General features: G+C 34.3%; 2 protein-coding genes across 4 annotated transcripts in view; both read right to left on the bottom strand.

The window, feature by feature from the left end:
* Positions 1-99: 99 nt before the first annotated feature.
* Positions 100-7,350, bottom strand: LOC130055092 (chymotrypsinogen B-like). Its single transcript, XM_056166467.1, has 7 exons — positions 6,442-7,350; positions 6,186-6,359; positions 5,842-6,037; positions 5,650-5,746; positions 3,174-3,345; positions 830-963; positions 100-321 (listed from the first exon to the last, which is right to left on the bottom strand). Exons 1-7 carry the CDS (start codon positions 6,494-6,496, stop codon positions 157-159), a joined length of 993 nt encoding a protein of 330 aa, XP_056022442.1. The 5' UTR covers positions 6,497-7,350; the 3' UTR covers positions 100-156.
* Positions 7,351-7,600: 250 nt separating this feature from the next.
* Positions 7,601-20,870, bottom strand: part of LOC125649616 (uncharacterized) — a 40,614-nt gene continuing 27,344 nt past the window's right edge. For 2 of the 3 annotated variants that reach the window (XM_056166463.1, XM_056166465.1), the window contains exons 18-24: positions 18,362-18,463; positions 14,958-15,189; positions 12,509-12,652; positions 12,145-12,236; positions 10,864-10,946; positions 9,172-9,206; positions 7,601-8,162 (exon numbers count right to left, since the gene is read on the bottom strand). In XM_056166463.1, coding sequence (XP_056022438.1) covers positions 8,002-8,162; positions 9,172-9,206; positions 10,864-10,946; positions 12,145-12,236; positions 12,509-12,652; positions 14,958-15,189; positions 18,362-18,463 — 849 coding nt within the window. In that variant the 3' untranslated portion in view covers positions 7,601-8,001. The remainder of the gene's footprint in view (positions 8,163-9,171; positions 9,207-10,863; positions 10,947-12,144; positions 12,237-12,508; positions 12,653-14,957; positions 15,190-18,361; positions 18,464-20,870) is intronic. The other variant, XM_056166464.1, reaches the window with a different exon arrangement.

Raw genomic sequence — 20,870 nt, 5'->3', positions numbered from 1 at the left:
GCCCCGTCAATTTCGTGTAGGGAATCTTACGAACACAGTATAATTTATCATTCCGACACCATGTTCAGTATTGCATACCTTTAATAAACTCTCACACGATTTGTTTGCTAGAGTAATTTATTTTTCAAAAGACACCTTTATGAACATGAATAAACTTCAGAAAACCTGCAGCACACTCTGAATCCAGGTGAAATACCGGGGAACTTTCGTGAACACATTTGGTTTACCCAATTCAGAGCACGTGGGTGACCCCCATGACGTCACTCCTGCCAATACGAACGAATCGTGACGTTGACATACCAATGGTCCACCGGAGTCCCCCTATAGAAAAAATGCAGAGATTTTTATCATGCATGTAACAGTCAAGCACAAGCATAATTTTCAACAGTCTAGTCTAAGCTAGCATCATAATCCTCAACAATTTGGTCCTAGCTAATATCATGAAAATTAAGATTACATCATAGTCTGTATGTCACGACTACAGTCCTAAATATGATGTTTAGTAAGAATTTATCACCAGTAAGCGCTGTTAATTTTGAATTTCAGTTTTACGATCAATAAATATTTTGATGACAATTGAAAGTTTTATTTCAGTCAAAGTTTGTTTAGTCATCCCGAGCCTGAGGTCCATTTTATGAAGAACTTAACGCTTTTCAAAGACCAACGTTTTGCAACTTATTCAATGTGAATGACTGTAGAAGGGGAGTACAAAAAATGATATTTTCACCAATTAAAAACATCTTTGAGTGATGTAAAAAAAAAAAAAATACTGTACTTAGTAGCAAGGCTTCGTAAAATGGGTCCCAGAATTCTAAGATTAGAAAATTACCCGGCATGCCCCAGTTCCCCCGTGTCCAACGCAGATGTGGTTGTTGGTTATGGCACCATCCCAGCTTGTGTTACACATGGATGAGGAAGTTATAGGTACGCGCAGGTGCTGTAGTATATTGTTATCTCCAGTTCCTTTTAAGATAAAATTGTGATAACATCTCATTTCAAACAGAATCTTTCGCTTGTATAAATGCGAAAACATCAAATCTGATTTCAGTTTTGTCACCAGTGGTTTTTAAAATAATACACAACGAAAGGGTAACAGTGTTAAATTTGTAGGCTGCAATGAAAGGCAAAGATAAGGAACAGTGATCAATCTCATAACCCCTACAAAGAATACAAAATAAAGAATTGGGCAATCACGGACCCCTGGACATACCAGAGGTGGGATCAGGTGCATAAGAGGAGTAAGCATCCCCGTCGATCGGTCACACCCACTGTGAGCCCTATGCCTAGATCAGGTAAACGGAATAATCCGTAGTCAAAATCCGTGTGCCAAGAACGGCCTAACAATCGGTACAAAACACATCAAACAGCATTTGACCCAATGATATATTATATGGGCAAACTAGATCATTATAAAGATCATATGATTTGCGAAATGCTGACTTTCAATGAGACTGTTAAAACCCCTGTAACACCAACTTGTTTGTTAGTAGCCTGTCTCGATTTAAAAAACTGATCATACGTAGAACAAGCTCTTGCGTATCGAATCAGTTGAGAGATATAAACACCCTATCTTGCTACATAGATATGGGAAATTGACGATGGAGAAGCTGAAATCAATTATTTGTCATAAAGTTGAGTTGTTAGTTTGCTGTTAATATCCATTTTCAATAAAATATCTAAGTACGAAGCAGATGTGGAGGACTCCATGGTGTCTTTTATCCGAGTTCACAGGGATATATCGAATCAACATATGAATGAAAATGATTATTGTTAATAGATAAAACATAGTTGATATGTCTAAACGTCGAGTTGAAGGCCACAGCAAAATATTTTTTCTTTTCATGGAGAAGCTTTTGTATAAACTCTGCTTCATAAGAATATAAATACAGATAAGCTAACAAAGGAGCACAATTTATGCCCATGGGATTTCCAACATACTGTTGGAAGACCTGATTACCAAAGACTACGATGATATTGTCAATGAGGAACTCCGGCATATTTTTATTTTAACCTCGGAGTACTTGTGCGTGGAATCAGAGAGGTGTTTAACAAAGTAATTTTGGGATGACTGATCACTAGATACGAATGTTTCATTTTTTCCATTTTTTGTTGAAGAAGCAACTGTCTATGATATCAAAAAGTCTAGTTTTAATTTATCGTGAGGAATGGTCGTGTAAAGTGTTGAAAAGTCATACGGTTAGATGTTGATTTGAGAAAGGTTTTGCGACTTCAAATTTACTAAGACTTCTTAATAATTTTTTTTAGAATCTACATTTGATTTACACCACTTCTGAAGTTTCGCCTTCACAGCTGTTAATATTTTCGTGAGGAACAAAGATAGGGTTTTGTAGAACATTTACTCGATCCAGCAATGTATATTTCTTTGTAAAGGTTTAATCCAGTATAGGTACGGTAATTCATTTTCATCCATCCCAATGACTGGGATATCAAATGTGTCTAAAACTGAAGCATGGTGTTGAAGAATTTTATCTTTTGAAAGGGCAGTTGGAGTATAAGTACGATTAACAAATGCAAGGTGAAGATAACGAACAGTGATCAATCTCATAACTCCTACAAACAATACAAAATAGATAGTTGGGCAAACACGGACCCCTGGACACACCAGAGGTGGGATCAGGTGCCTAGGAGGAGTAAGCATCCCCTGTTGAACTAATGCCAAATTCGTTTAAAGTACAGTTGTAATAATTAGCCTTACAAACAAAGACAATGTTGTTACACGCTTTGTCAGCTGGAACCGAAGCATATTCCTCATGTAACCTATCTAATTCTTTTATCACATCTGGTTTACTAAACACAGAAGGAAGGATATATAGTGTGTACTTTTGTTTTGTTATGTCTAGTACAGAATGTTGATTTTCATATTTGGAATAATCTTCGACAGAATTCATTACAGAGATAAAGTTTTGTCTCCAATTAAAGACCCGAGGTTTTCTCAATTTAGGACCTTTTGAAATAAGTGATTTCAGGTCCTCATTTTCAACTATATCAACATCACCAGAAATGACATGTCCAACTGGACTATATTTGAAAGAAGACGAAGAAAAAGAACACGTAGGTTGAATAAGTATAAGATGGTCTATACCATGGCACTGTAAAGTAATGTATTGTTGTTTGTTCATTAACATTCTTTCGAAAGTCTTAATTTTCTAAACCTTGAGTGTATCCCCAGCCACTGATGTAACAGCGATCTACGTCACTAAACACGTCATCTCCTCGTGGCAGACAGGCGGTCCTGACGTAATGTCCGGTGACGTTTACTGGTTGTGACAGTTGTACCATGGCGATGTCATTGGGTAGACTGTTCTCTGGTAAGTAGTCAGGATGCTGAAAAAATTCAGAATACCTGTACGTTACAAGCACTGTAAAACTCGTCATTTTTTCCGATCCGTTTTCTAATTTTTTTTTTTTTGCGGTGACATATTCTCCGAAATATGTGAATTCCCTGTCTATCCCATCCTTTCCATTTTTGTCATCTTTTCAAGTTTTATTGTAAGCTTTAGAGATTGGCCTTCCACAAGTTTAATATATACATGTATATATATATATATATATATATATATATATATATATTTGTAAGCTTTAGAGATTGGCCTTCCACAAGTTTAATATATACATATATATATATATATATTTATTTAATCGGAAGGAGGGGAATGGGAGGTAGCAGTGTCCATACTTCAGGTGCCTGTGATTATATTCACGAACGAGGCATCATTCACACCGTATACATGAACAATTCACAAGAAAGGGGCGTTTGGTATTAATTAATTGGTTGTTTAACGTCCCGTCGAGAATCTTTCATTCATGTTGAGATCTCACCAGCTGTAAGTTAAGTGCCACTTTAGACTTATTCCTGTGAGCTCGAAATAAAAGACACCACAGAGTCGTCCACTTCTGCTTCATACTTAGATATTTTATTGAAAGTAGATATTAACGGCAAACCAACAACTCAACTTTATGACAAAAGGGATGATTTCAGCTTCTCTATCGCCAACTTCCCATATTTATGTAACAATATTCCATTATCACCTACATGTACATATCGTGTTTATATCTCTCAACTGATTTGATATACAAGAGTTTGTTCTGCTTGAAGTCAAATTTTAAATCGAAATAGGCTATTGAGAAACATGTTGATGGTGCAGGTGTTCCAACAGTCTCGTTTCAAGTTAGCATTTCGCAAATTCTATGGTCGTTATAACGATCTAGTTTGCCAATACAACCTATCATTGGGTCAAATGCTGTCCAACGTGTTTCATACCGATTGTTAAACCGTTCTTGGCATACTCATTTTGACTACGGATAACTCCGTTTACTTGATCAAGATATAGGGCTCAAAGCGGGTGTGATCGGTCGACAGGGGATGCTTACTCCCCCTAGACACCTGATCCCACCTCTGGTGTGTCCAGGGGTCGGTGTTTGCCCAACTATCTATTTTGTATTGCTTGTGGGATTTATGAGATTGGTCACTATTCATTATCTCCAGCTTTCACTTATGCTTAACAGAACCGTAGCAGTGAGACTGAGGGTATTTTATCATGTCAATGCCTGCCGCGACACGGGACCTCCGTGGTCATATAGTGGTCGACTTGACGCTTTGCATCAAAATTAACTTGTTTTGCACTTTTAAAACATAGGGCACTGCTAAACCGGTATATGATACGCCCGCATACATTATTGAACTAGGAATTTGAACAAGTAAGAAAGGATTATCCATAAAAGGATTTCGTCGGAGTTGCAATAACAATGTATTTTGCATTAAACTGATCAAAGTCCATGGGCTGTAACTCCTTCAAAAATAGTGGGACAGCATTCCCCTTATCATATGCACATCTAAACATTGTGATCTTCCTTTGTACTAAGTTTCATTGAAATTCCCCAAAGGGTTTAAGAGGAGTTACGAAGACAAGGTACTTGCTTAAAATAAATCTAAGTCCAAGGGCCCTAACTCCTTCAACAATAGGGATGTAGCATTCCCCTTGTCATATCCACATCTCCACATTGTGATCTTTCTTTGTACCAAGTTTCATCAGAATTTCCCAAAGGGTTTAGGAAGAATTGCGAAGACAAAAGTATTTTGAAAAAGACAAAATTAAGTCCATGGGCTACAACTCCTTTAAAAACATTGGACAGCATTCCTCTTGCAGTATGCACACCTTCACATTGTGATCTTTCTATGTATCAAGTGTTTCATCCAAATCCCCCAAAGGGTTTAGGAGGAGTTACGAAGACAAAGTTAAAGGGACAGATGGAAAGACAGAAAACAAATTAAGTCCAAGGGCAACAACTCCTTTAAAAAAACATTGGACAGGATTCCCCTTGCAATATGTATAGCTCCACATATTGACCTTTCTTTTTACCAAGTTTCATCAAATCCCCCAAAGAGTTTAGGAGGAGTTGCGAAGATAAAATAAAGGGACAGATGGACAGACGGACGACAGCGGTATAGCAAAATACGCCCGCATTTTTATGCGGGCGTATAAAAAAGGGCGGGTCAAAGGGAGTCTACATCTAATCCTTTCCAACTATACAGCTATGAAATGCTACTTCACTAAATGTAAATAGGTAAGTAAAACAGTATATACATGTATCTTGTTCCATGTTAACAGTATAAATAGTGGTACTTACGATGTACATTTTTCGGATCGTAGCATTCCGCTCGTTGTTCGATTTGTATTCTTGGTGATGTTCTCCAAGCAATAGGTAAATACTTGAAATGGACTGTCTATAGCAAATGAATAAATAAACAAATTAATTTTGTCAGAGAACATCGAAATACATTGTAGTAAAGAATGCACGATCTGGAAATTTTTGGCTCACCCATAAAGGCAATGCGCCGCGGTAACAACCCATTGGTCAGATACTAGAGTTCCTCCACAGAAATGGCCGCGGTCATTCTGAAAAGTGACCTGCCAGGGCCACTCACCGTCCAAGGCTGGGTCACCGCCCACGATCCTCAGGCGTGGATCAAAGTGTTGTGGAAGTACCCGTGTTATCAGTCCGCATTTGTCTGTATCTATAAAACATACAGTCGACAGGCAACGTAAACAGATGGTCTGCAACACTAGACGATTCTGTGAATGCAGAGTCCCCGAGGAGTTCTAGGCCTATACCATTTATTTTCATACAGTAGTCATTCTAAAATTTATTCTCAAACAACTGACCTGGGTAAGCTGGTTCGGGATTGGCAGTGGATGGCGCCGGTTTGCAGCAAATCTTTCTGGTACATCCCAAAGCGTATTGATCGAAGTAACCATCACAAAGGCCATTTGATCGAATGCACGTGCCACCACGTGTTGTGCACGTGTCGACTTTCGGAAGTCTGGAATGCAACTTTCCTGAAAAGAATGTCGGGTAAGTTTAATCTTATAAAGAATACTATTAAATATATACTATGCGTCGATTGAATATGCTTTTTACCAGAACTTATTCCAAGCGTTATCGTCCCTAGAAAGACAAGCAGCACCCTCGTCATTTTGTGGACTTCGTTGAACAAACGCAATATAACAATCACGGGTCTTTTAGAATTTTTCCGCCATGAGAACACGCCCTCATCTTGTACTGGACTGTAGTGCTTATCTGTGGACGGAACTCATCTCCAAAACAATACATTAACTTTCCTACACAAATAATTAGTACATTTAACCTTTCTAAACAAATACTTAGTACATTAACATTCCTTAACAAATATTTAGTACATTAAACCTTCTATAACACAACCTCCAATGTTTGTTTACAAATACATTTTTAAAGTATAAAACAAAATGTCACAAAGTTTAATCTAAGCACTAAGGCACTAGTACAGGGATGACGACGTATAAAATAAAGGTCGTCTAGATCGCAGTAGCTCTGTGGTAGAGTTTCCTTATGACCGTGTCAAATCCAAGACGTATACATAGGTAGTGATTGCCCCTTCGCCAAACGCTCGGTTTTTAGAAGTGATCGAGAATCACGGGTCTTTCGGATATGACCGTGTTTGTTGTCGTGGCAGGCGTTGGCATGATAAAGAACCCTCACTGCTACGGCCATGGGCGCTAAGAATAGGTGTAAATTTGTGGTACTTCACCTTCAGCTGGTGACGTATCAATGTGAGAAATTCTCGACGGGACGTAAAACAAACCATCTCCTTGATCGTATACTGTGGAATCTGAATCGGTCCAGCGGTCACGAGTCCCCCAATAATTTCCCGATCCATGGATACTGTTTGTTAGTACTAACAACACCGGGCCATCCCCGTTGCTATCATAGAAACAATGAGAATGGTACTGTCAATTGTGTTACACTTCCTATACAAATACTTAGTACATTAACTGCGGCAAACATTTTCGTCAGTCCGAGTTGCGGGCAGCCAATACTGGCGTCAACGCATTCCGCCAAGAAGTAAAAAAAAATATACAGCCCATCTTCACTGTATATTATACATATAAAAAGATTTGAATATTCGTCAAATCATGCAATATGGACTGTTTTCATCCTCGACATTTTAGCAACACCGAATTAATTATAGCAGTGTTAGAATTTCATTTTGACACACTGTTTTCACCAAAGTCCAAGAAAAATAAACCCCAGATAGTAAACATTTCAATTCAATAGCACTTTAATTGACAAATTATACAAATTTAAAAAAACTGATGAGTTGACACATTTCCTTCTGAATGGAGTCATGGTGCTGTCCCATCGTCCACACCGGTCCAGTATTCACGATATTCTAGAAATATAAAACATAATAATTAATCCTTCAGTTTCCAAGATTGATGATATGACTGACAAATAGACCTTACACAGACAAATAGTATGTGAATGCTTGCTGCAGAAATGTTTGTTACCGATACATCTTTATCAGATAGCTAGCCACTGTTTGAAATTCAGTTGCAGTTACTTACAAACATTGTGGACAGATAGACAATGAAAACTATAATGAATCTAAATTTTTGTTAATTCTGTTTTGAGTGTTTTAGATTACTATGATAGCATGAGTTTTTAAACCCTGCAAAATTCTATCTTAAATATTGAATACTCCATATATGGATCGTCTGGTATCACGCGACTGGTCTTGTTCCGGGCCACACTCTCCTCACGCTGTAGAACACCGACCCCCTGCAATGTCTCACCACGCATCTCGCAAATCCGATAATTCAAATCTGAAGAATATGATGACATATAATTACAAACGTTCTGTAAGTAATTACAAAATATAAAAGATCATATTGCGACATGGCATTTCTGTGTCTGAGAAAGTGTGATAATTCACCATAAAAAAGAAATCAGTGACCAGCATTTAAAAGCTAACATTGAAGATATCCTCTTCAGTGACCAGTGTTTACAGATATCATGTCTGTATAGAGAACTTCAGTCACCAGTGTTTACAGATATCATGTCTGTATAGAGAACTTCAGTGATCAGTGTTTACAGATATCATGTCTGTATAGAGAACTTCAGTGACCAGTGTTTACAGATATCATGTCTGTATAGAGAACTTCAGTGACCAGTGTTTACAGATATCTTGTCTATATAGAGAACTTCAGTCACCAGTGTTTACAGATATCATGTCTGTATAGAGAACTTCAGTGACCGGTGTTTACAGATATCATGTCTGTATAGAGAACTTCAGTGATCAGTGTTTACTGATATCATGTCTGTATAGAGAACTTCAGTGACCAGTGTTTACAGATATCATGTCTGTATAGAGAACTTCAGTAATCAGTGTTTACAGATATCATGTCTATATAGAGAACTTCAGTGACCAGTGTTTACAGATATCGTGTCTGTATAGAGAACTTCAGTGACCAGTGTTTACAGATATCATGTCTGTATAGAGAACTTCAGTGACCAGTGTTTACAGATATCTTGTCTATATAGAGAACTTCAGTCACCAGTGTTTACAGATATCATGTCTGTATAGAGAACTTCAGTGACCGGTGTTTACAGATATCATGTCTGTATAGAGAACTTCAGTGATCAGTGTTTACAGATATCATGTCTATATAGAGAACTTCAGTGACCAGTGTTTACAGATATCGTGTCTGTATAGAGAACTTCAGTGACCTGTGTTTGAAATAGCCAATGTTACAGATACAAATGTATCACGTCTCCATAGAGAACTTTCATGCAGAGATAAAAATATCACACAAAATAGCTAGAAGTCATTACCTATCAATCCTGCTAAGTCAATCAGAGGTAATTTTCTGCAAAACAAATACACATACACGATAATGTTTCATACACAAAATTAAATGATCAACGTTATACTTGGCTGATAAATGTTATTGAGCCAACCCTCTCCTCCTTCAGGAAATTAATAACATTTCTTTTTACCCCTTTTTATTCCCACGAAGATATTTGAACCCATATTATAACCCCATTTAAACCACACAGGGTCCTGACTTCACTCAACTTGAATTAACATAGGGATGCCTTATATTCCCCTACAGCCATGTATTCTGTAAGTTTTACTATGGATTCTAGCCCTATCATAACCCCATGGTCCTTAACTTTCGTTTTTTAAAATATTCTCATGTACAACTTTGAACCTACATGTATATTGTGACCTAAACCTAGCCCAGGGCATTGATTTGAAGAAATTTCAATCTACAGTACCCTAGGTAGCTGCAATAATGTAGTCCTCTCTGATTTTTTTTGGGGGGAGATAAAAACGTCAGAATAAAAAAACAAATCGGATAGGGCTACATTATTGCAGCTATACCCTAGGATGCTTGCATTATTATATTGATATTACTAATTCAGGCCCTCCTGCTCTTGAGAATAAGATCTTTTAAAAATCTATTTTTATCTATACTTGAATCGAAATTAACTTGAATCTGAACTATCTGAGGATGCTTGCATACTAGTTAGTATCACTAATCATGGGCTCGTGGCCCTTCTACTCTTGAGGAGAAAACATTCAAAGTACCGTATTCATCCTATTAAGTGCCCATGGTTTCTCATATATTCCCTATTCAGGCCTCATTTAAACTCCAGAATATTTTTAATATAATATCTTCATGCTCACCCCCCCCCCTCCATCAGTGTATGGAGCGCCAAATTAACAAAAACTCTAATAATTGAAAATATATTTAAAATTATTTGAAGATATCATCAGTTCACCTGCTACATGCAACAATTCAATTAAAGATCTCTTCAAATAACTATTATATTCAGTTCTGAATCAAGGCATGCATTAATTGAATTACTGATAGCATTAATTATTCTGCTGAATTGATGAGCACTATGATTGAATTGTTGCTCTCTTAAAATGAATTACTGACATCAACAATTGAGTTGATGCACAGATAGCAATAAATCAATTAATGCACACAATAATTAAATTATTACTCTCTTCAATTGAATTAATGATCATTCATTCTGGGAATTAATGCTTGCAATAAATCTTTTAAAGAGAGCAACTATCTAATTGGAGATATCTTCAATTTAAAACATCCACAATTGAATTAATGATCTCTTTAATTGAATCGTTCCTCTCTTGAAAACAATTACTGAGCGTATGAGTTCCTTAAACAATATTCATTGTAAATAATCAAAGATATCTTCAGGTGAATAACGGAGATCATGAAATAATTTATATACTGTACTAAGCTCTAAATCAATTTTGAATTCAACACATTGATGCATACATCAATTGAATTGATGGGAGCATTAATTCATTTGATGCACACTGCATAACAATTTGACCATCAATTCAATCGTTGCATGCAATAACTGAATTGAGGATAAAGATATCTTCAGTTATTCAAATTCATGTTAATTTGGCACTCTATAACTTGATTCCTATGTCAAATCTGTATCCTTTCTTCAATTTAACCTCCGACCCCTAATGGTACTTACATGACTTCAATGTCATAGCGATCCTGGTCTCCATATCTGTATACATTCAGTTCCTGGTCAGCCTGGTGAGAACGCCAACACACCTGTGGGAATAAGAATAATTCAAGCCCTACAGTCAAGACGGAAATAAGAACTGAAGTCCGACATTCAAGACAGAAATAAGAACTCAAGTCAAACAGTTAAGACAGAAATAAGAATAATTCAAGTCCTACAGTCAAGACAGAAATAAGAATAATTCAAGTCCAACAGTCAAGACAGAAATAAGAATAATTCAAGCCCTACAGTCAAGACAAAAATAAGAATAATTCAAGTCCAACAGTTCAGTTAGAAATAAGAACAATTGAAGTCCAACAGTCCAGTCAGAAATAAGAATAATAAGTCCAACAGTCAAGACAGATATAAGAATAATTCAAGCCATATAAGCAAGACAGAAATAAGAATAATTCAAGTCCAACAGTTCTAAAAGAAATAGAATAATTGAAGTCCAACTGTTCAGTCAGAAATAAGAATGATTGAAGTCCAACTGTTCAGTCAGAAATAAGAATGATTGAAGTCCAAAAGTCAAGACAGATTTTTGTTTGACCAGGGTAATGAACATGAACCATGTTTATGACAGAGTGTAGAAGATACATAGTGTAAATAAAACAAGCATTCTGTAGGAATAGCAATACATACCCCCTATTGACTCCAAGCCCATACAGCATGAAAAAGTCAATCATGGCCAGAAATGAAAAGACTACAAAACTAAGTCTGGAAGGAGTGATTTTTTTTTATTTTTGTATTGTCTTCATTCATTCAGTAATTATATTATTCTATGATTTTTCTTATTTATCCACCTTTACAGAGTCCCCCTCCACATTTACCTACCTTTACTGATCCTCCTCCACATTTATCTACCTTTACAGATCCTCCTCCACATTTATCATTAATTATCTACCTTTACTGCCTTCCTCCACATTTATCATTAATTATCCATCTTTACAGATCCTCCTCAACATTTATCATTAATTATCTACCTTTACAGATCCTCCTCCACATTTATCATTAATTATCTACCTTTACAGATCCTCCTCCACATTTATCATTAATTATCTACCTTTACTGCCATCCTCCACATTTATTATTAATTATCCATCTTTACAGATCCTCCTCCACATTCATCATTAATTATCTACCTTTACAGATCCTCTACATTTATCATTAATTATCCAACTTTACTTACCCTCCTCCACAATTATTACCTTTACTGAACCTCCTCCACATTCATCATTAATTATCTACCTTTACAGATCCTCCTCCAAATTTCTCATTTTTGATGACCACCCCTATCTCATCTGGACCACCATCTTGGTTTTTGTAATTCCAGTGACTGCCTGCAAACAAAATATTTAAGATAGACTTATTTTTAAAAAACTGACAATATTTTAATTAATCACAAATTTTGTTTAGCCTATCATTTTTAAAATCCACCACAACTTTGAAGAATTGTAGTGACCCTCCCCACCTAATCTCCTCCCCACCTAATCTCCTCCCCACCTAATCTACAAGTCTTTTTATGTAAAATTTCAAAATAGCAACACAATATACTTCTGTTATTTATAGTATCTCTGTTGTTGCTGCTGTTCTCTTTGATTTTAGTGTTTACCTCGACGGACGAGAGTTCCAACAGGAAGTGCTCCTGTAGCAGATTTCACTGTCCTCTGGTAAAACATCAGCCTTTCCTGGTCAAAACTCCACGGGTAGAACTGCTTCTCCCCTGTATCCAGGACAACAAGAACGTATTTGGTTTCTGAAATACAAAATCTTCCTCATGTTGGTTGCAAACTACATGTAAATCAGGTGTTTGGAGTAGAACACTAAACCATGTATTAATGTGACAAAAATAACTTCATTATTATTGAAAAACAGAATAATAGAAAATTCGTACAAATACGAGGACTGTTTGGAAATTATTGTGACATCTGCTAGAATTCTGATGATGAGTGATAACACTAGCATATCTGTATATAGCACTACCTCATTAATAACAGAATATAGAAATATCATATTACACTGGCATATCTGTATATAGCACTACCTCATTAATAACAAAATATAGAAATATCATATTACACTGGCATATCTGTATATAGCACTACCTCATTAATAACAAAATATAGAAATATCATATTACACTGGCATATCTGTATATAGCACTACCTCATTAATAACAAAATATAGAAATATCATATTACACTGGCATATCTGTATATAGCACTACCTCATTAATAACAAAATATAGAAATATCATATTACACTGGCATATCTGTATATAGCACTACCTCATTATCGCAATTCACCTTTGAATTAGAACGCTTTACCCGATATAGTATTGCGTTGTGTGAAGACACAATTGAATGAGACGATTGAACAATTTGAATGACATGTTTGATGTAATACAACAAGAGTTTTCGTTGGCCAATTACAGCCCGCCCACTTTCTCGAGCGGATTCAGTGTAGCTGGAGAACTGTACATAGCTCTCTGAAAAGATCCACCTCTTATAAAAACCTTTGATTTACGGGTCACAAAAAGCTGCGGATGGTTGAGGCCTGAAATCGGTGTATTCTTGTGTTGCTGTCTCATAAACTCAATATAAAATTTTTTTAACATATTTTCCTACTATATACTTGTGTCCAAACATACCTTCAAATATTCATTAAAGCCACACACCACCCGAAAACTCGCAGCTTCAAATTATTTCGTTTGTTGACGTAGCCATGTTAGGTAGCCGGTCAATTCGAACTCTTGCTATTGGTATCTATTCATAAAATCGGTTGTAAGTTATGTATTCGCTCTTCATTTATTATCAACACGAATAATTAATAGAAATTAAAACATTTTTGTACCAGTTTTTGTAATTAGGTAAAATAAGCTCTAGATGAACGAAAATGCTACATAAGCCCATTAGATGGAGATCGGCCGGCGCGGCCGCTCATGACTAATGAAAGCCGCACTGCCGTGAGTTTAGCTTTTTGAATAATTATCATTTTATAATAGGACTGGGGTGGTATATTATTTAAACAATTTAGCTAAAATATTTGTGGGGAATTAGTACACATCTAGACGCTATTGTGCCAATATGGAAATGAACCGGGATTCGAATTGACTGGCTACCTAACATGGCTACGTCTACGAACGAAATCATCAAAAGCTGTGATCGAGTTTTTGGGTCGTATGGGGCTTTAATAAATATTTGAAGGTATGTTTGGACACAAGTATAGTAGGAAAATATGTTAAGAATTTTTTTATATTAAATTTATGAGAACAACACAAGAATACAACTTTTTCTCTTTCTTCCTTTGAAGTTTTTTTCCATCTAGCATCTGGCCGTCATGTTTTCAAATGCTGACTACTCCCGTATAAGGGAATTTGGGCGGACTTATACATATGGACCAATGAGAGTTTCTGTTGCATTTCGCAATTGTATTACAAACAGATTCAATTGTGTCGTCACACAACGCAATACTATATCGGCCAAAGCGTTCTAATTCAAAGGTGAATTGCGATAATAACAAAATATAGAAATATCATATTACACTGGCATATCTGTATATAGCACTACCTCATTAATAACAGAATATAGAAATATCATATTACACTGGCATATCTGTATATAGCACTACCTCATTAATAACAAAATATAGAAATATCATATTACACTGGCATATCTGTATATAGCACTACGTCATTAATAACAAAATATAGAAATATCATATTACTTTTCTACGCAGTTATTATAGGTGTATATGATGCAAACTGGGCTACCCAACACAGGGTTTGAAATTACAAGTGAGAAAATTACAGCTTTTACTACATGGACCATAGTAAATACTAGTATAATGGGCAGAAAATTAGAAAGAATTAAAAATTTCATCAATAAGGCGACTCATTTTGTGAATTTTTTTTTAAAAATTGCTCTAGAAATCAAGGAAAAATCTGCGACTCCCACTGGTAACCCATTTAAAATTCAATTTTTTACTCTCCAAATAAATATCATGATGACACAATGATTTGTAATGATGCTCATACGTTTAATATCTTGGGTGTGACGTACTTGTAACTTGTTTGGCCTTTTGTCCTTTGACATGCTGTAGAACAGTTGCTGTAGGAAGTGACCCTTCGTCAGTGCTCTGATCGGGAATGCCTAGGGTGAGTGATGAAGGCTGTTTGAAGTGCTCCGATTCTGTTGGCTGATGTAGCGTACTGACGACCTGAACACGCGTTCCGATTGGTGGGGGCTGTTTGAAGTGCTCTGTGATAAACCATTCCACTCTGTCAATTTCTTTCTGCAATAAACAGTCATATCTGATATCATAGTATGATAATGATATACAATACACAGTCATCTCTGATATCATAGTATAATAATGATATTCAATGCAGTCATCTCTGATATCATAGTATAATATTGATATTCAATGCAGTCATCTCTGATATCATAGTATACTAATGATATTCAATGCAGTCTGATATCATAGTATAATAATAATATACAATGCACAGTCATCTCTGATATCATAGTATAATAATGATATAGAATGCAGTCATCTCTGATATCATAGTATAATAATGATATTCAATGCAGTCATCTCTGATATCATAGTATAATAATGATATTCAATGCCATTATCTCTGATATCATAGTATAATAATGATATAGAATGCAGTCATCTCTGATATCATAGTATAATAATGATATTCAATACAGTCTGATATCATAGTATAATAATGATATTCAATACAGTCTGATATCATTGTATAATAATGATATTCAATCTGATATCATAGTATAATAATGATATTCAATGCAGTCTGATATCATAGTATAATGATGATATTCAATGCAGTCATCTCTGATATCATAGTATAATAATGAATATTCAATGCAGTCTGATATCATAGTATAATAATGATATACAATGCACAGTCATCTCTGATATCATAGTATAATAATGATATTCAATGCCGTTATCTCTGATATCATAGTATAATATTGATATTCAATGCAGTCATCTCTGATATCATAGTATAATAATGATATTCAATGCAGTCATCTCTGATATCATAGTATAATAATGATATTCAATGCAGTCTGATATCATAGTATAATAATGATATTCAATGCTGTTATCTCTGATATCATAGTATAATAATGATATTCAATGCAGTCATCTCTGATATCATAGTATAATAATGATATTCAATACAGTCTGATATCATAGTATAATAATGATATACAATACAGTCTGATATCATAGTATAATAATGATATACAATGCACAGTCATCTCTGATATCATAGTATAATAATGATATTCAATGCCGTTATCTCTGATATCATAGTATAATAATGATATTCAATGCAGTCATCTCTGATATCATAGATAATAATGATATTCCATACAGTCTGATATCATAGTATAATAATGATATTCAATACAGTCTGATATCATAGTATAATAATGATATTCAATGCAGTCTGATATCATAGTATAATAATGATATTCAATACAGTCTGATATCATAGTATAATAATGATATACAATGCACAGTCATCTCTGATATCATAGTATAATAATGATATACAATGCCGTTATCTCTGATATCATAGTATAATATTGATATTCAATGCAGTCTGATATCATAGTATAATATTGATATTCAATGCAGTCATCTCTGATATCATAGTATAATAATGATATACAATGCACAGTCATCTCTGATATCATAGTATAATAATGATATTCAATGCCGTTATCTCTGATATCATAGTATAATAATGATATTCAATGCAGTCTGATATCACAGTATAATAATGATATTCAATGCAGTCATCTCTGATATCATAGTATAATAATGATATAGAATGCAGTCATCTCTGATATCATAGTATAATAATGATATTCAATACAGTCTGATATCATAGTATAATAATGATATTCAGTCTGATATCATAGTATAATAATGATATTCAATGCAGTCTGATATCATAGTATAATAATGATATTCAATGCAGTCATCTCTGATATCATAGTATAATGATATTCAATGCAGTCATCTCTGATATCATAGTATAATAATGATATACAATGCAGCCATCTCTGATATCATACTATAATAAAGATATTCAATGCAGTCATCTCTGATATCATAGTATAATAATGATATTCAATGCCGTTATCTCTGATATCATAGTATAATAATGATATACAATGCAGTCATCTCTGATATCATAGTATAATAATGATATTCAATACAGTCTGATATCATAGTATAATAATGATATTTAATACAGTCTGATATCATAGTATAATAATGATATTCAGTCTGATATCATAGTATAATAATCATATTCAATGCAGTCTGATATCATAGTATAATAATCATATTCAATGCAGTCATCTCTGATATCATAGTATAATGATATTCAATGCAGTCATCTCTGATATCATAGTATAATAATGATATACAATGCAGCCATCTCTGATATCATACTATAATAATGATATTCAATGCAGTCGTCTCTGATATCATAGTATAATAATGATATTCAATGCCGTTATCTCTGATATCATAGTATAATAATGATATACAATGCAGTCATCTCTGATATCATAGTATAATAATGATATTCAATACAGTCTGATATCATAGTATAATAATGATATTCAGTCTGATATCATAGTATAATAATCATATTCAATGCAGTCTGATATCATAGTATAATAATCATATTCAATGCAGTCATCTCTGATATCATAGTATAATGATATTCAATGCAGTCATCTCTGATATCATAGTATAATAATGATATACAATGTAGCCATCTCTGATATCATACTATAATAATGATATTCAATGCAGTCATCTCTGATATCATAGTATAATAATGATATTCAATGCCGTTATCTCTGATATCATAGTATAATAATGATATACAATGCAGTCATCTCTGATATCATAGTATAATAATGATATTCAATACAGTCTGATATCATAGTATAATAATGATATTCAGTCTGATATCATAGTATAATAATCATATTCAATGCAGTCTGATATCATAGTATAATAATGATATTCAATGCAGTTTGATATCATAGTATAATGATATACAATGCAGCCATCTCTGATATCATACTATAATAATGATATTCAATGAAGTCATCTCTGATATCATACTATAATAATGATATTCAATGCAGTCTGATATCATACTATAATAATGCTATTCAATGCAGTCGGCAAATCTATGGTTGGTCAAGAGGAAAATCTCTTGTAAACCTCCGTAAGTTGATATTGAGGTGAATTCACTCTGAGGTACACACCAGAATACATCATCGATCTGGACCAATCAGAGAGCATCAAAATTCCTGATCATTTAATAATCTATAACAGGACAATGTATAGCCATGAACCCTGGACAATATTAATTCCACTCTATAAACGTATCACATACGTGTTGTTCCTTCAGCTCTTTCTTGATCATCTGCCACGACTTCCAGGGAGTCCGTGCTTCTTTTGGCCGCATAATGGCTTCCATCACACTTCCTATCACAGCCTAAATGTAAATATTGTAAATAACCATGGCTGATGTTTGTTCATTGCAATTCCTATGTAAATATTTTGATTTTGTAAATAACCATGGCTTGTGTTTGCAGTTTCTTGTTTTGTAAATGTACAAACTGTAAATAACCATAAAGCATATTTATGAGAGACTGATGCAAATGTAAATTACTTTTGTTTGGCACTCATCCACTCAAACACAACAGAGTGCAACTAAATCCCATTGTAAAAGGGATTCAAAATGAATAACTGGTACGAAATGTGGTACATGTACATACCATTCGAATAGGATTGTGAATTTGATACATTGATGTCTAGGAAAAGGAAATTCTGACATTGGGGTCTAAGCATTTTCAAGCATTTAATGTGGGGCCCTAATTAGAGGTTTATCGGTAACTTATACCAGTATCTAAACACTGAATTAGAGAGTTTATCGTTAACTTATACCGGTATCTAAACACTAAATTAGAGAGTTTATCTGTAACTTATACCAGTATCTAAACACTAGAGAGTTTATCTGTAACTTATACCAGTATCTAAACACTGAATTAGAGAGTTTATCTGTAACTTATACCGGTATCTAAACACTAGAGAGTTTATCTGTAACTTATACCAGTATCTAAACACTGAATTAGATCCAGAGTTTATCTGTAACTTATACCGGTATCTAAACACTAGAGAGTTTATCTGTAACTTATACCAGTATCTAAACACTAGAGAGTTTATCTGTAACTTATACCAGTATCTAAACACTGAATTAGATCGAGAGTTTATCTGTAACTTATACCAGTATCTAAACACTACAGAGTTTATCTGTAACATATACCGGTATCTAAACACTAGAGAGTTTATCTGTAACTTATACCAGTATCTAAACACTGAATTAGAGAGTTTATCTGTAACTTATACTGGTATCTAAACACTAGAGAGTTTATCTGTAACTTATACCAGTATCTAAACACTAAATTAGAGCATTTATCTGTAACTTATACCGGTATCTAAACACTAGAGAGTTTATCTGTAACTTATACCAGTATCTAAACACTAAATTAGAGAGTTTATCGTTAACTTATACCGGTATCTAAACACTAGAGAGTTTATCTGTAACTTATACCGGTATCTAAACACTAGAAAGTTTATCTGTAACTTATACCAGTATCTAAACACTAGAGAGTTTATCTGTAACCTATACCGGTATCTAAACACTGAATTAGAGAGTTTATCTGTAACTTATACCGGTATCTAAACACTAGAGAGTTTATCTGTAACTTATTCCAGTATCTAAACACTAGAGAGTTTATCTGTAACTTATACCGGTATCTAAACACTAGAGAGTTTATCTGTAACCTATACCGGTATCTAAACACTGAATTAGAGAGTTTATCTGTAACTTATACCAATATCTAAACACTAGAGAGTTTATCTGTAACTTATACCAGTATCTAAACACTGAATTAGATCCAGAGTTTATCTGTAACTTATACCGGTATCTAAACACTAGAGAGTTTATCTGTAACTTATACCAGTATCTAAACACTGAATTAGAGAGTTTATCTGTAACTTATACCGGTATCTAAACACTAGAGAGTTTATCTGTAACTTACACCGGTATCTAAACACTAAATTAGAGAGTTTATCGTTAACTTATACCGGTATCTAAACACTAGAGAGTTTATCTGTAACTTATACCGGTATCTAAAAACTGAATTAGAGAGTTTATCTGTAACTTATACCAGTATCTAAACACTAGAGAGTTTATCTGTAACTTATACCGGTATCTAAACACTAGAGAGTTTATCTGTAACTTATACCAGTATCTAAACACTAGAGAGTTTATCTGTAACTTATACCGGTATTTAAACACTGAATTAGAGAGTTTATCTGTAACTTATACCGGTATCTAAACACTAGAGAGTTTATCTGTAACTTATACCAGTATCTAAACACTGAATTAGATCCAGAGTTTATCTCATTAGAAGTCGCTTTATCGTAGAGGAAATATTCTAAAATTTTCTTAGTGGTTTAGCATAAACTGTCCCAAATCAGGTCATATCCTATTAAATTAGTAAAAAAAAAAAAATCATTCGATTTTTCAATAAGTACATATTAATTATTAAACAACACTGATTCATATCTTCAATGTTCTGAATGTACCAAAACAGTACACTTATAAATTCTCCATATCCAAGTATTTTAAAAGGGAGGAAATACAAAAAACCAGCAGAAAATTAAGATAACTGAAAACTACAGCAAAAGTAAGGTAACTGAAATTACCAGGAAAATAAGGTAACCAGAAACTATCGCAAAAATAAGGTAACCAAGAACTACGACAAAAATAAGGTAACCAAGAACTATGACAAAAATAAGGTAACCAAGAACTACGACAAAAATAAGGTAACCAA

This window comes from Ostrea edulis, chromosome 5 (genome assembly GCF_947568905.1).
Source record: "Ostrea edulis chromosome 5, xbOstEdul1.1, whole genome shotgun sequence".
Taxonomy (NCBI): Eukaryota; Metazoa; Mollusca; class Bivalvia; order Ostreida; family Ostreidae; genus Ostrea; species Ostrea edulis.
Note: the sequence above shows the minus strand (reverse complement) of the source record. Positions and strands in the feature narration are given on the sequence as shown.

Excerpts from the sequence above, each read along its gene's own strand:
- LOC130055092 (XM_056166467.1), bottom strand. The coding sequence starts at position 6,496 with ATGACGAGGGTGCTGCTTGTCTTTCTAGGGACGATAACGCTTGGAATA. Across the intron at positions 5,747-5,841 it reads GCGGCGCATTGCCTTTATGG|ACAGTCCATTTCAAGTATTT; the intron begins GTGAGCCAAAAA and ends CATTTGCTATAG. Across the intron at positions 3,346-5,649 it reads CGATCCGAAAAATGTACATC|CATCCTGACTACTTACCAGA; the intron begins GTAAGTACCACT and ends GAATTTTTTCAG.